General features: G+C 36.9%; 1 protein-coding gene across 2 annotated transcripts in view; it reads left to right on the plus strand.

Moving 5' to 3' along the window:
- Positions 1-13,027, plus strand: part of CD28 (CD28 molecule) — a 36,794-nt gene that overhangs the window by 13,463 nt on the left and 10,304 nt on the right. Inside the window, exons 1-3 of one of the 2 annotated variants that reach the window (XM_027773663.1) lie at positions 6,514-6,772; positions 9,470-9,826; positions 12,231-12,355. In XM_027773663.1, the coding sequence (XP_027629464.1) occupies positions 9,499-9,826; positions 12,231-12,355 (453 nt within the window). In that variant the 5' untranslated portion in view covers positions 6,514-6,772; positions 9,470-9,498. Of the gene's footprint in view, positions 1-6,513; positions 6,773-9,469; positions 9,827-12,230; positions 12,356-13,027 lie in introns of those variants that run through there. The other variant, XM_006153077.3, reaches the window with a different exon arrangement.

The raw sequence follows: 13,027 nt of genomic DNA on the forward strand, positions 1-13,027 counted from the left end.
TCGAGCACATGCACCCTATAGCGAAAAACCTCTCCAAATAAATAAATAAATAAATAAATAAATAAATAAATAAAAATAACGGTCAACAGAAAAGTAGATGAAATGACCACAAGGTGATTTTCAAATGGTAACCTGTTTTATTACGACTTTGCCCCTACTTTTACATAGATTTGTGTGGGAGAGAGTCTGGGGCCTTCAAAGCTTGATAGAGCATTACTAGCTTTGTTTTTATCTTCCTCGTAGCTCAAAGAGGATGTTGTAAGGTGATGTATCTGGTAAATGTTTACATTTTGTACTCGGTGATCTCACATTAGTAGAAAGGCAAACCATCAGCTAGAGTTACCAGAACCATAAACACTTGAATCTCACTTTCCTTTAAACGAATAGTTTGTCTTAGGAGTTCCTCAGCAACCACTGGATTGGCCTCTTACACTTTTCAGGTCCAGCTCTTACGGAACCTGAAAAGAGTAAATGGTCACATGGCCATCTGCTGAAGGTATCCTGGACCGGAACAGGAAAGTACTCAGAGGAAAGTTACAGTAACTAAACTAGCTCTGTGGTCAGGAGGGAGGTGTTCTTCTGTGTCAGGAAAACCAGTGTCACCTTTATAATATGCTCATAAACATCATAGGCTAAAATGGTTGAAAATAGAAAGCTTTCAGTTTTTTTGAGTCCTAACTTGTTAATTCTGTTCAGTCATAACTAGGATCTTACAACCTAACTTTTCAACTGCAAAATAAGGTAACTATGGTGTGTGTGAAAGAGACCAAATCAAGATCTTAAAGGCTCTGGAGGAAAGTCACATTGCTAATTTAACAGGGATCATACGATTCTAACTACCTCTTTAATTTCCCAATGCATATTTCAATCTTGGGTTTTCTTTCTCCCCTCTCTATTTCACTAGACTCTACTTGATAAAGAAAAGGGAAGAGGGCCAGCAGGTGGTATAGTGATTAAGGCACTGGACTCCCATGTGGTTGATAACTCTTCAAGTCTCAGACTCTGAGGCTCGAAACACACGCCTGGCATGCCCAAAATCCTGAGAGGAGAATGGAGGAGAAGGGATTGTGACATGGCCATCCATCCTCGGGGGCTATTTCTTGCCTTCTGTCTCTCTGTCTCTCTGGTGAGAGCATGTGCCCTATGGCAAAAAAAAAAAAAAAAAGTCAAAAAAACCTCTAAAAAGTGGGGGAGGGAAGATAGAGCATTGTAAATTTAAACCTGAAAAACAAATGTAATTCACAAAAGTCCTGAAGTTAAAGATTTACCCAGTGAACTTAAGACTGAAAAATAACTTTATGTATTGGCTAATGTTTATTTTTAATCCCTCTTGTATATTTGGGCAAGATGAAATGGAAGGTGCGATGATATAATTACTGCTTGTACATCGGAAATAATTTAGAGGCATTTTCATATTGTCTGTAGATCTTATCCGGGATCCATCTATGACCTTCAGGAAGTCTTTGAAATTTTAAGTAAGATGTTTTGTATATATGATTAGATGCCAAAAAGTTTAGAAATAAACTTTTTCTAAACATGAGCATGAAAACAATTTTGTTTTGCTAAATGAACAAAAGTCATTATTCATTCATTGATTTAAAACATTTCTACTAGATGTCCAGATAAATAAATTACATCTTAGCTCTTCCATTATTTGTCAGCCCTGTTCAAAAAGTCATTTACTCTTTTTGTTTCAGTTGCCTCTCTGTAATAAGAGCTTGACTTAGATCATCTTCAGGTTTCCTTTCAGCTGAGTATTTTTTGCAGGATAGAATCTAGCAAAATGGTGAAGAAAATGAAATGCATCTTGCTCTGTTCCTTTTGCCAGTCCATTCATTCCCCTACACAATGGTATTTTCCTCTCTGGCATTTCAAACACCTAGTACCAGCTTCTCTGTTGAGTCCAGCTTTGAGAGAACATAGAATCAATCACTGAAATTGTGTCAAAATTGTGATGCAAGGGACCAGCAGTTAGCGTAATGGCTATGTCGCTGGACTCCCATGTAGTCGACCGCAATTCGAGTCCCAGACCCGGTGGCTTAAAACTCATGCCGGGTGTGTGTGCATGTGTGCCCAAAATCCTGAGAGGAGAATGGAGAAGGGATTGTGGTGTGGCCACCCCCCCCCGGGGGGTGATTTCTCGCTTTCTATCTCTCTGTCTCTCTCTGTCTGTCTGGTGAGCGCACGTGCCCTATAGCAAATCCTCTAAAAAAAATTTGTGATGCAACATGGCAGAGGAAAAGGAACAACAGATTAAAAGTCATTAGGCCAGTTGTTGTGGTGGAGTGGTAACACAATGCAATGTTCCACAAAGCCGAAACCATATTGGGAGTACTGGGTTTGCATCCTGAGGGCTCCCTGAACCTGGCTGGCTGAAGCAAGGAGCAGATCATAATGTGACGACCTTATTGGGAAGTACCTCTCTCTATATATCTCTGTCATTCCCCCTCTCCCTTGGTTCCCACCTTTCTCTCTCAAAGAAGAAGAAATACATAAAATAAAAGTCATCATGCATGAGTTCAAATCTCAAGGGCCATTTACTTGTCTTGCAAACTTAGGCAACTCTATCATTTCTTTGACTTCAGTTTATCCATCTACAAAATTGGTATCAGAAAGACTATCTTGGCTATTTACTTCACAGGTCAAAATGGAGTTCTGATGAGGCAAAATAAGAAAGTTTCATAGCCTTATGAATGTGGGCTATAGTTACTAATGTATGCCAATGTTTTTCCCACATTGCATGTTAGGCTTCATCTTCCTTGGAGATTCAAGGATTAACTGGGCTTGTGGGTGGGTCCTTTTAATGTCAGGATTTTTTGACGCTGGGAGCCACACGGTAGAGGTGGTTATTCACTCCACCTGTGCAGAAGTTGACCTATTTACTAAATATAGTAATTGACCCATTTACAATAGATGAAAAGGTAAAGATGTTTTTGTGTAACCACCCCTACCCCATTCTGATGGAAGCACAAGTAACTTTCAATTTTCCAGAAGTTGACTGTATCACAAGATTCTCAGATTATCTGTGGGAAATCTTTTAGCTCTTGCTGCCTTGCTCACAAGCAGAAGATAAGTACCTTCTCACCTTCGATCTTACTCTTCAAGATGCCTTGTTGTCAAGCAGGAGTTGCAAGGGAAAGAAGTTTGAGGTTACTGCTTCCTGTCTCCACACCTTTAGCTGGTTTAGCTGCTAGGAAAGGCTTTGAAAAGCAAAGCACTAAATTCATCATCAAAACAACTTGTCAATTCAGTTAGAGGAATGTCAGTGAAGCCAATCTTTGATACCATAAGCAAATGCAGTTGATGAGTTGAAAATGTTTCTCTTTTTAGATTTGAGCTAGACCTTTCCTAAACATTCGCAAGAAAGAAAGTCCAATTTCTATAGAAAATGGGCTACATCTGCTAATACTGAAGTAGCCTAAGAAAGATGCTTTCTACTCCTAGCAAAAACTGGAAAACAAAAAGGAATCAAACCGAAGTTAGTATAGAGAAAGTAAATATTTCTCTAGTTTCTTCCAAGTCTATATATGTCCTCAAATTTCTCAATATGTCCTTAACTTATTGGATGTAGTATGAATTCCCAAAATCTCAGAGGATCAAAATATGTATTAAACCCAATGTAACCTGATGTTTTGATTATCAGCTGCTTTGATTTATTCACGTTTTTACTTTGCTCCCATAGGGCAAGAGGTATGCATTTTCACACATGCTCCATTTCAAGGGAAAATAAGAGGAATCAGAATTATTGTGTTTGCTGGAAGTTGTAATGATCACATATATTCAATATCACTTAGAATAACTGGTTGTCTTTCACTACCACCAAAAGTAAATTTCTTTAATTTAGTGTTTCTCCAAAGCAAATGTAGATTTTGAAGTTCTATGAGGTAGAATCTCATTTAGTCTTCTCTGAATTATTCACATGAACGGTGGGGCCAAGAGCTATAAAAATATAAATTTTGAAAAACCAGAGGTTTTATCAACCAACCTTGTGCTCAGCTTGAACCTTAAACTACGAGGCTGTTAGCTACATGTTAGCACATACCACGTGAGCTATTTCAAGCACAGTACTGTAATTATGTTTAAGAGTCAGCTAATTTAAATATTGTCTGTGTTGACACAGAAGAGGAAGGAAAGCAAACATTAACAGATAAATTGGATATATCCTTTTCATCAAATAGCTATATATCCAAATTGCTTTCAAGCCTTTCCAACAAAATCTTAGCACAAAACATCACAAAATAAAGCATTTTCCCCTCCATTGATTGGTTGCTAGATATAATAGCAACTGAGAGAATGTTGGATGTGTAACTTTAGCCTTGTGCTATGGTCTTGGGTTGCTTCTCCTCGAAAAACCTCTCAATTTCTAGGGCTGGAGTAGAATGGCCCAAGGACAAATCCAATCAATTTCAACAATGCTGAGGTTTGAAGTGAGAGGCCCATGATGGACAGAAGGAAAATCTTAGAGTTATCTCACTTTATTGTGCCTTTTGAAGAAAAAGTGATTTCAGGGTAGGAAGACTGCTGCTTCTCCCAGTGGAAACAGTAATCACTGCAATAAACTCCAGGGAGTCAACTGTGTTCCCAGTAATCTTTGAGGTGATTTGTATTTTCTTTGCAACAATCCCTTAGACTGGAAGAATGTCTTCTGAATACTTCCTAGGTCCAAACTTCACCTCAGTTTCTGAGCTGTCCTCTCTGATCATGAAATAAAGAAGAGATGAATGAAGAGGAGATGTAGCTAAATGGAAAACAGCTACTCACTGGTTGGTCCATGTGGCCTGAGGAGTCATTTTTAACTCTTTCTTCTTTCTCACTCACCACATCTAAGCTAATTTTACGGGTTGTAACTTTTAGTCTACAACTTTATTGTGAATTTATCCACTTCTGTTGAACCATATTTCAGTTCCTTATCACTTCTTGCCTAGGCTACCACAACTGTATCCTAACTGGTCTCCATGTTTTTGCTCTTGTACCCTTTCAATTTACTTCCCACATTTATGCTAAAGTGTTCTGTATAAAACGAAAAGTTGTGCATGTCAGTTTTTTGTTTAAAAGCCTTCAGTTGGTCCTCCATTTTCTGCAGGGGAGAGCCCAAGCTCCTTAAAGTGGTGAACTATGCCTGCTTTGCCAATTTGGTCTTTCACAACTCATGGCCTGGTGAAATTGAGGTAGCTGTAATTCCCTACATCTGTCATACTCCTCACCACCTTATCTTTTTTGCCTAGACTACACTTGCTCTGTCTTTGTCTTATCCTCCCTACAGTTATCTACCTCATCCTCCATCCCAACACATACTTCCCCACCTCACTCTAGTCCTCAACACAAAGATGCATCTTAACCAGGCTAACTTTTACGCAGTAAATTTTTTTCAATTAATGTATGCATAATCTTTCTAGACTCTGGTCAGCAGTTGTCTCCTCCAGAGATGCTTAGCTGCTTCCCCAAATGCCCCCAGAAACTATGTGTAGATCTCTGTGTCACTATTTTTAAAAAGTCATGATAAAAGGCATGAGTGTGTGCATGCATGAGAAAGAGAAAGAAAGAAAGAGAGAAACAACTTCCATGGTGCTCGATCATGCCATGAGCCCCTTCCTCTAGTTCTCCAGCCCTCCAGGATCCTGGGCATGTGTGCACACACCTGGTGTGTTCTCAGGCTGACTGGGCCAAGAATCAAACTGCTGTCAGCACGTGGATTCCAGCTCCAAAGTCCAGTATGTTACTGACTGCCACAGAGGCTGAGTGTGTGTCATTATTTTTGAAGTGACTTTCTGTTTCTTTTTCTTCTCAAGAAGCCTGAGTTTTCAAAGAACAAAAACTGAGTGCTGTTTACGTTTGGGGAGTCAGCTTTTCTCTTCCATGTCCATCTTGGGAAGATGTCATACTCTGAGCTAGACAAGATGTACTAAGCGATTTACTACAGTATAGAAGCTGGAGCTTGTCTTCCTTACTCTCTTTTCCCTTTCTGTACCTCGATATAGTGCTAGGAGGAGGAAGCCAAACTGGGTACCATCTGGGGTTTCTTGGCAGCCTCACTCAATTTCTCCACCCACATTCCCTTTTTTATCCCCACAAAGAAGTCCTATTCTAATCTTTCACCTTACATCAGTTTTTGAAGAAAGATTAGGCAAAACTTGAATGCCCATCAAAACAGAACTCAAATAACTAGCAACAGAAACAGTCCTCAGGGGGCTCCATAAGCAGAAATACAAACACTAACTACTTCCTGAAAAGGAGGGGAAATACTGGGATTTCTTTCTGGGGTTGGTTGCCCTTCCAATTAGACCTGGCATAATCACTCCTTCTAAGTAAAGAAGGAAACAAACATACCAAATAAAACAAACAAAAATTAGGTTGGATTTTCACATCAAAATAGCTTAAAGTTCTTGATTGTTTACACATTTTGGTGTTTTCTAGATTATCGAAGAATAATAAATGAAGCTAAAGTTTTTGACCAAGGATTTAACAGGCTGGTAGTCAGATCTAGCTGCTGATAAGAATGATACAGGAGACCACCGTCTTTCACTCACCAATTATTTAATGAGATCCTATTAGTAGGGAATTTGAGATAGAAGTGTAACACATGGTTCTTGCTGTCAAGAGACTTGGAAACTTGGAGCCTAGAAGAAATACACATGAATCAAAAGTTACAGAAATTAAATCACATGAAACAAGAGTTGTTCAAAGTATAGAACCTGATCAACTGGCAACTGAGTGATACAGAGAGTAATTTTTCTGAGGCCTGAAGAGAAAGCGGGAGGTGGGAATTCTCTTGGTGAGTTCCTGAGATACTGACTTTAAATGGTCTGGTTAATTAGGGGAGTTTCAGTTTGGGAAAATAAGGTTGGAAAAAATCTGTGGAGGATTATGAATTTGAGGATAAAAAGTTATGTTTCATGTGTTAAGCATTGGTCTGAAACTGACTGCAATTTAGAATTACCTGAGAAACTTTAAAAATACGGATGCCTAAGTTCTATACCCAGATATTCTGATTTAATTGGTCTGAGAATCAAGGAATTGTCAAAGTTTCCCGGGTGATTCCAATATGATGACAATTGGAGAAGTGTCAGAAGGTCATTGTGATTTTCACCTTCAACTGAATATTAGAATCAACCGGAGTAATTACTAAGAGAATATCAAAGAATGAGAAATAGAATAAAATATTTGCAAATCACATATCTGATAAAGATCTTTTATATATATAAATAATATATTTTTATATTATATATATATATGATCCTTATCAGATATATGTATCAAATAAATTTGATAGTTCATCAGTAAAAAGACAAATAATCCAGTTAATAAATGGAAAATGATCTGGATATTTATTGGAAAAGGATATATAAATGTATAAATATACAAATATCTGTAAGCACATGAAAATATGATCAACATCATTAGTCATTAGAAAAATGTGAATTAAGCCATAATGAGATACTGCTTCATACCCACTAGGAGTCTATAATAGAAAAGAAGAACAGTAAGAAGTGTTGGCAAGGAGGTAGATAAATTAGAGCTGTCATATACTTTTGGTGGGAATGTAAAATGGTAGGGTTGCTTTGGGAAAAAGTTAGCAGTTCTTCAAAAAGTTAAACAGAGTTACTATAAGACCCAGCAAGTCTATTCCCAGTAGATACCAAGAAAATTGAAAAATGTATGCCCACATAAAAACTTGTACACAAATGTCCATAATAGTATTATTCATAATGCCTAAAAAGTAATGAATAGAAAAATGATTGGGATATATCCATATTCTAGAATATTATTTGGTCTTAAAAAATGAAGTTCTGCTACATGTTTCTACATGGGTTAAGCTTAAAACCATTATAATAGGAAAAGAGGCAAGACAAAAAGGCCACATAGTGTATGAATCCGCATACAAAAGGTACAAAATAGGAAAATCCATAATGGCAAAAAGTAGATTTGTGATTTGTGATTTCTAGGGGTAAGAGAGAGGGAAGAAAAAGGTGTGACTCTGAAAAGGTATGGTGTTTATTTTTGAGGAAATGAAAATACTTTGGAATCAGGTGATCCATTCACAACTTTGTAAATATATTTTTATAAAAGCACTGAATTTGCACTTTAGAAGAGTGAATTTTATGAGACATAAATTATATTTTAACATTATTATTCAAAAAGTAAAAAAAGAATATTAATTCCTTCCTACCTCCACCCCTTACCTAGCCCAATCAAGCCAGAATTTCTGGAAATGAGAGGACCTGGTATATTTTTTTTAAAGTTCTTGTTTTTCAGCTGTCATTGATAACTGTACAGAAGACAGAAAAAGCTTTCAATAATTTAGTTATCTGTAGCTCTCTTTTCTCAAAACAAAAGTAAGACACCTGAGTACACAAATTCAAATTCAGGTTAAATTTTAAATTTCATTTAAATAGATTCTGATTTTATTTGGGTATATGGAATTTTGCTTCCAAAAACCATTCTCTTTTTAAATGCAGATAGGTAGATAATTATTACCATACTCCAAACAATAGCAAAATAAGTGTTTTTTATTTGTATTGAAATTTGAATTGAAGACACAAAGCTGTATGTTTTAAAAACTTTTGGAGAGTCTTTGGCTGCAAAGTTGATTCGCAATACTTCAACAGTCTATTTCTCAGGTGGCTGGGTTTTAATTCTGGCTTTGTTCTCTATTTGCTTACTGCCTAGACAAACCATCTAATGTTTCTAGGCCTCATACAATCATTAAAAAAATAAATAAATAAAATAAAAAAGGAATCTAATGTCTCTACCAGCAACAAGGATACAAGATCTGCATGTTCTCTTCCCTCATGGAGTTGATAGACTAACTCCAATTTTTTTTCTTTTAAAGAAAAAGGACTTTTTGATCTTTAGATTTTTGGATCTTTTATTGGGATAGCATAAGGATAGAGGATAGACCAGACTGATGCCTCCTGTGGGATACTTCTATTTTTCTTAATTTAAGGGAGCAATTAAAACAATCTGTTTTACATTTAAAAAATCTCTTGATCTCACTCTTGGAATGGCCAATAAAGTCAAAATGTTGCAAATCATTTAAATTACTTCACAAAAGCCTATATTACAACTTGAAAACGAATCTATTTGTATATCTGTGACAGGCATAAAAGCCATTTCCTAGTGTATCTCGCAGTCAGGAAATTAGCCCAAATGTGAGATTAACATCTAAGGAATCTTAATACACATTCAAAAATTCTGAGTGTGTGGCTGGGTACCCAGAGCCAACACAGGCCACATTCTGCCTTCCAGGTGAGCACAGTTTCCATTATTCCACTTAAAGGAGGACTGAAAAAAAAATGTAAACTTCTAAACCCTCAGTTATAATTATTTCCCCCAAAGCTTCTATATCTTCATCTGCCAACAGAAAAACTTTACTGAAGAGCTGGTCATTTGGTTAACTAATAAATCTTGATTTCAGGAAAAAAAAAATCTTTAAACTGTTATTCTAAGCAAATTACTTTTATTTTCCCAGAAAACAAGATTTTGGTGACACAATTGCCCATGCTTGTGGCGAACAACAATGCGGTCAACCTTAGCTGCAAGTATACCTACGACCTCTTCTCAAAGGAGTTCCGGGCATCCCTTTATAAAGGAGTGGACAGTGCCATGGAAGTCTGTGTTGTGAGTGGGAATTATTCCCATCAGCTTCAGTTTCACTCAAATACAGGGTTCCACTGTGATGGGAAGTTGAGTAACGAAACAGTGACTTTCTCCCTCTGGAATTTGTATGTTAATCAAACAGATATTTACTTCTGCAAAATCGAGGTTATGTATCCTCCTCCTTACCTAGACAATGAGAAGAGCAATGGAACCATAATCCATGTGAAAGGTAACATGCGACTCTACCAGTATACTACCCTAAATTGATGGTTTTCAAATATAGACCTGAAGACTGGGTCATGATCAATGTTAAGATTGGATAAGTTCCAAGTGATCTAATACTCATAAAGATAAATAATGCTTTTTCAAAAAACATTATTTCTCTTTAGAGGAGAATCAAGGTTCTGTTTTGGATATTTTTGTCCTTCCTTAATGACACTGAGTGAGGATATAAGGGGTGAAGTCATAGTCCACTCATAAGAGTCTCCATTCAAGTAACATGGCTGAAAAAAGGTTTCCATTAAACTGTAAGCCCAGGTACCTTTATGAAGCAGCTGGGTCTAATGGATCAGGACTCAGGAAGATTGCATTCTGTTGGATTATTGGGATGTCGTGACACATTTTTGTACAGAAAAACAGAGGGAAATATGTCCTGACTTTCCTGATGACCTAATATTTAATTAATTCACTTTTTGACTCCATGGCCTTCCTCTGTAAAAGTACTTTTTAATTTTATAAAACATACAAAAGAAACTGGACTAGAAATCAGGGGAAATGAAAATTGCTATTAACAACTCTGTAATCTTGAATAAGTTACCCATCATCTTCATGGCCCCAAATTCAGTACTTTAAGCAATACTCAAGAATTAGTAGAAAGGAATATACTGAGCTTATGTTGAGAATATGTCCTATGTAAATGTCGGCAAGAAAAATGGTAAAATTCTGAACTCGTAAGATGCAATTTATTAATACAAATAAAATGGAGAGAGGTCAGATTTTGAGATATCATTTGTGAATACATTGTAGGTTTTCCTTTCTGTAGAATGATAACTAAGAAAATATATACTCAGCTTTACATTTAATACTAGCATAATTCTGATAATTATTTTTTTCTCCTATGCTGGATCTGAGCTGTGCTGGTGAAAAATAGAATACTAAATAAGGAAAGAGCCATTAACATAATATGTTAAAGCAGCTTTTATGTTTGGGCAAAATGGAGGCAATTAATGTGTGAATATTTTGCTTGCTGAGTATCATTCAGATTACAAATATCTATAATGGCCAGGCAGAATACCTTAATTGGATCAAGTCAGAGGTTAAGACAATATGCTGTTTTGGAAGCTAAGGGTAAAATATTTTTCTCTATATAAATGATATATACTTTAAGAGAGTACTTTTTATATATGCATATACACATAAGCATAGTATGTCATTTACATTAGAACTAGAAAGGATACCAATGATCTGGTACTAAGTAATTCTCAATCCTCTGTGCATATTATAAATCTGATAACCTTGAAAAAAAAATACCAATGACTGGATCCACCCCAAGATTCTGATATAATTGATGTGGCCCAAGGAAGGGATATTGGACATCAGAATATTTTCAAACTTCCTTAGATAACTCTAATGTCCAACTAAGATTGAAAATCAGTAGACTAAAGGATCTGGGGTACTCTTTCAGACTCTAAATTGATCTAATTTTTAGTAGAACTCTATAGGGTTGTTCCCATCTCATTTCTAATGCTTAAAGATATAAAGTGTTCATCATCATATAATCTATTAGATAAAGTTAGAGAGAGAAATTTTTTCTTTTTTTTTTTCCTTTGAGAGAGAGAGGGAGAAAGAGAAAGGAAGAGATACAGAGAGGGGGTATTTTTTGATAGTCTCACTGAGTTGCAATCTCCTGCCCTGGCTTTCTGATTACCTAGAATTGTAAGCATGGACAGTCATGCCTAGCATGTTCAGGTTGGCCAAGGAACCAAACCCTAGATCCCACATGGTGTTCAGCTTCTGAAGCAGTGATACTACCTGTTTGCTGCAGCAGATGGGCGGAGAGCAAGAAATTTATCTTCTGATTACCAGTCCAGTACTGTGATTTTCTTTTGAGTTGAAGACATATACATTGTTTATCTTATTCCAAAGATACAGATTAGGGTCTAGATAAAATGGCTTCTGGGGTCAGCCAGTGGTATGGTGGTTAAGGCACTGGATCCCACATGGCTAATTCTATGGTTTGAGTCTTGGACCCAGGAGCTTAAAAGTACACAGGGTGTACTATGACAAAATTAAAAAACAAACACAAAAATACTAACTTCAATGGGAAGAAGGAGGTTGGGTTTAGGCCATTGGAAGTCATTACTTTGAGTCACATAGCGGATTCAACAAAGTGATGTGTTTGCAACTCTACTAATACACTACACTGAAGTAATGTTTTTTTTCATTGTAGTGGTGAAAGCTGACCAGGTTATGGTCAATGGTAGAGTCAGATAAGTCCCAAAGAGCGAGAATATACTCCAACCTATTGATATTTTGCTTAGTTTTGTTTTTCATTCTTCTCTGATGTTTAGAGGTAGGAGATATATTCAAAGGACAATTCCATATCATTTAATACACTTTATTTTATTTTCCAGAGAAAAATAATTGTTCAGGTCCACAGCTTATTGAGTATTCTAAGCCCTTTTGGGCGCTGACGGTGGCTAGTGGAATCCTGGCTTTCTATGGCTTGCTAGTGACAGTGGCCCTTTTTGCTTATTGGGTAAGTGCTATGGATTGAATGTCCCCCATGTCCTCCTGAAATATGAAAGAATTAAGAGGGTGAAAACTTAATCTGACAATGGTATTGAAAGGTGGGACTGTTAGGGGGAGGTTAGAATTAAGGCCATCAGGGTGGGGACCCTATGGTTGACTCCTGCTGGGTTTATAAGGAGAGGGAATGAGATAAGAACAGAGACACATGTTTGCTGCCCTCCACCATGAGGTGATGCAGCTAGAAGACCCCCACCAGACAGAGATGGCTCCTAGACCTTGGACATCCAAACTGTCAGCCCAATAGGCTTCTATTCTAATGAATCACCCAGTTTCAGATATTTTATCTATTAGCAACAGAAAGAACTGTAACATTGTAAGAGAAGTAGCATTGCTTCTCTGTAACTTTTCCATAGCAAATGCAATCTGAACATACTCAAAAAGTGTGCCTATGTGGCTTATTTTCTGTTTACTATATGATTACTATTATTTTCTTTTCCCCTACTAGGCTCGTATGGGCTTTCTTATATGGCCTGCTCAAATTTATCTGAAATAAAGGCTTATGTGAGTTCTATTTTTTTCAGAAGGTACTGAGCAGGCAGCCAGGCAGGAACAGAAGTTATTTGGGCAAATAAGGGTGGTAGGATTAGGAATAGTTACCTTTCTTCTTATTAAAACATAA

Source organism: Tupaia chinensis, unplaced genomic scaffold (assembly GCF_000334495.1).
Source record: "Tupaia chinensis unplaced genomic scaffold, TupChi_1.0 Scaffold000361_2, whole genome shotgun sequence".
In the NCBI taxonomy this organism is placed as follows: Eukaryota; Metazoa; Chordata; class Mammalia; order Scandentia; family Tupaiidae; genus Tupaia; species Tupaia belangeri.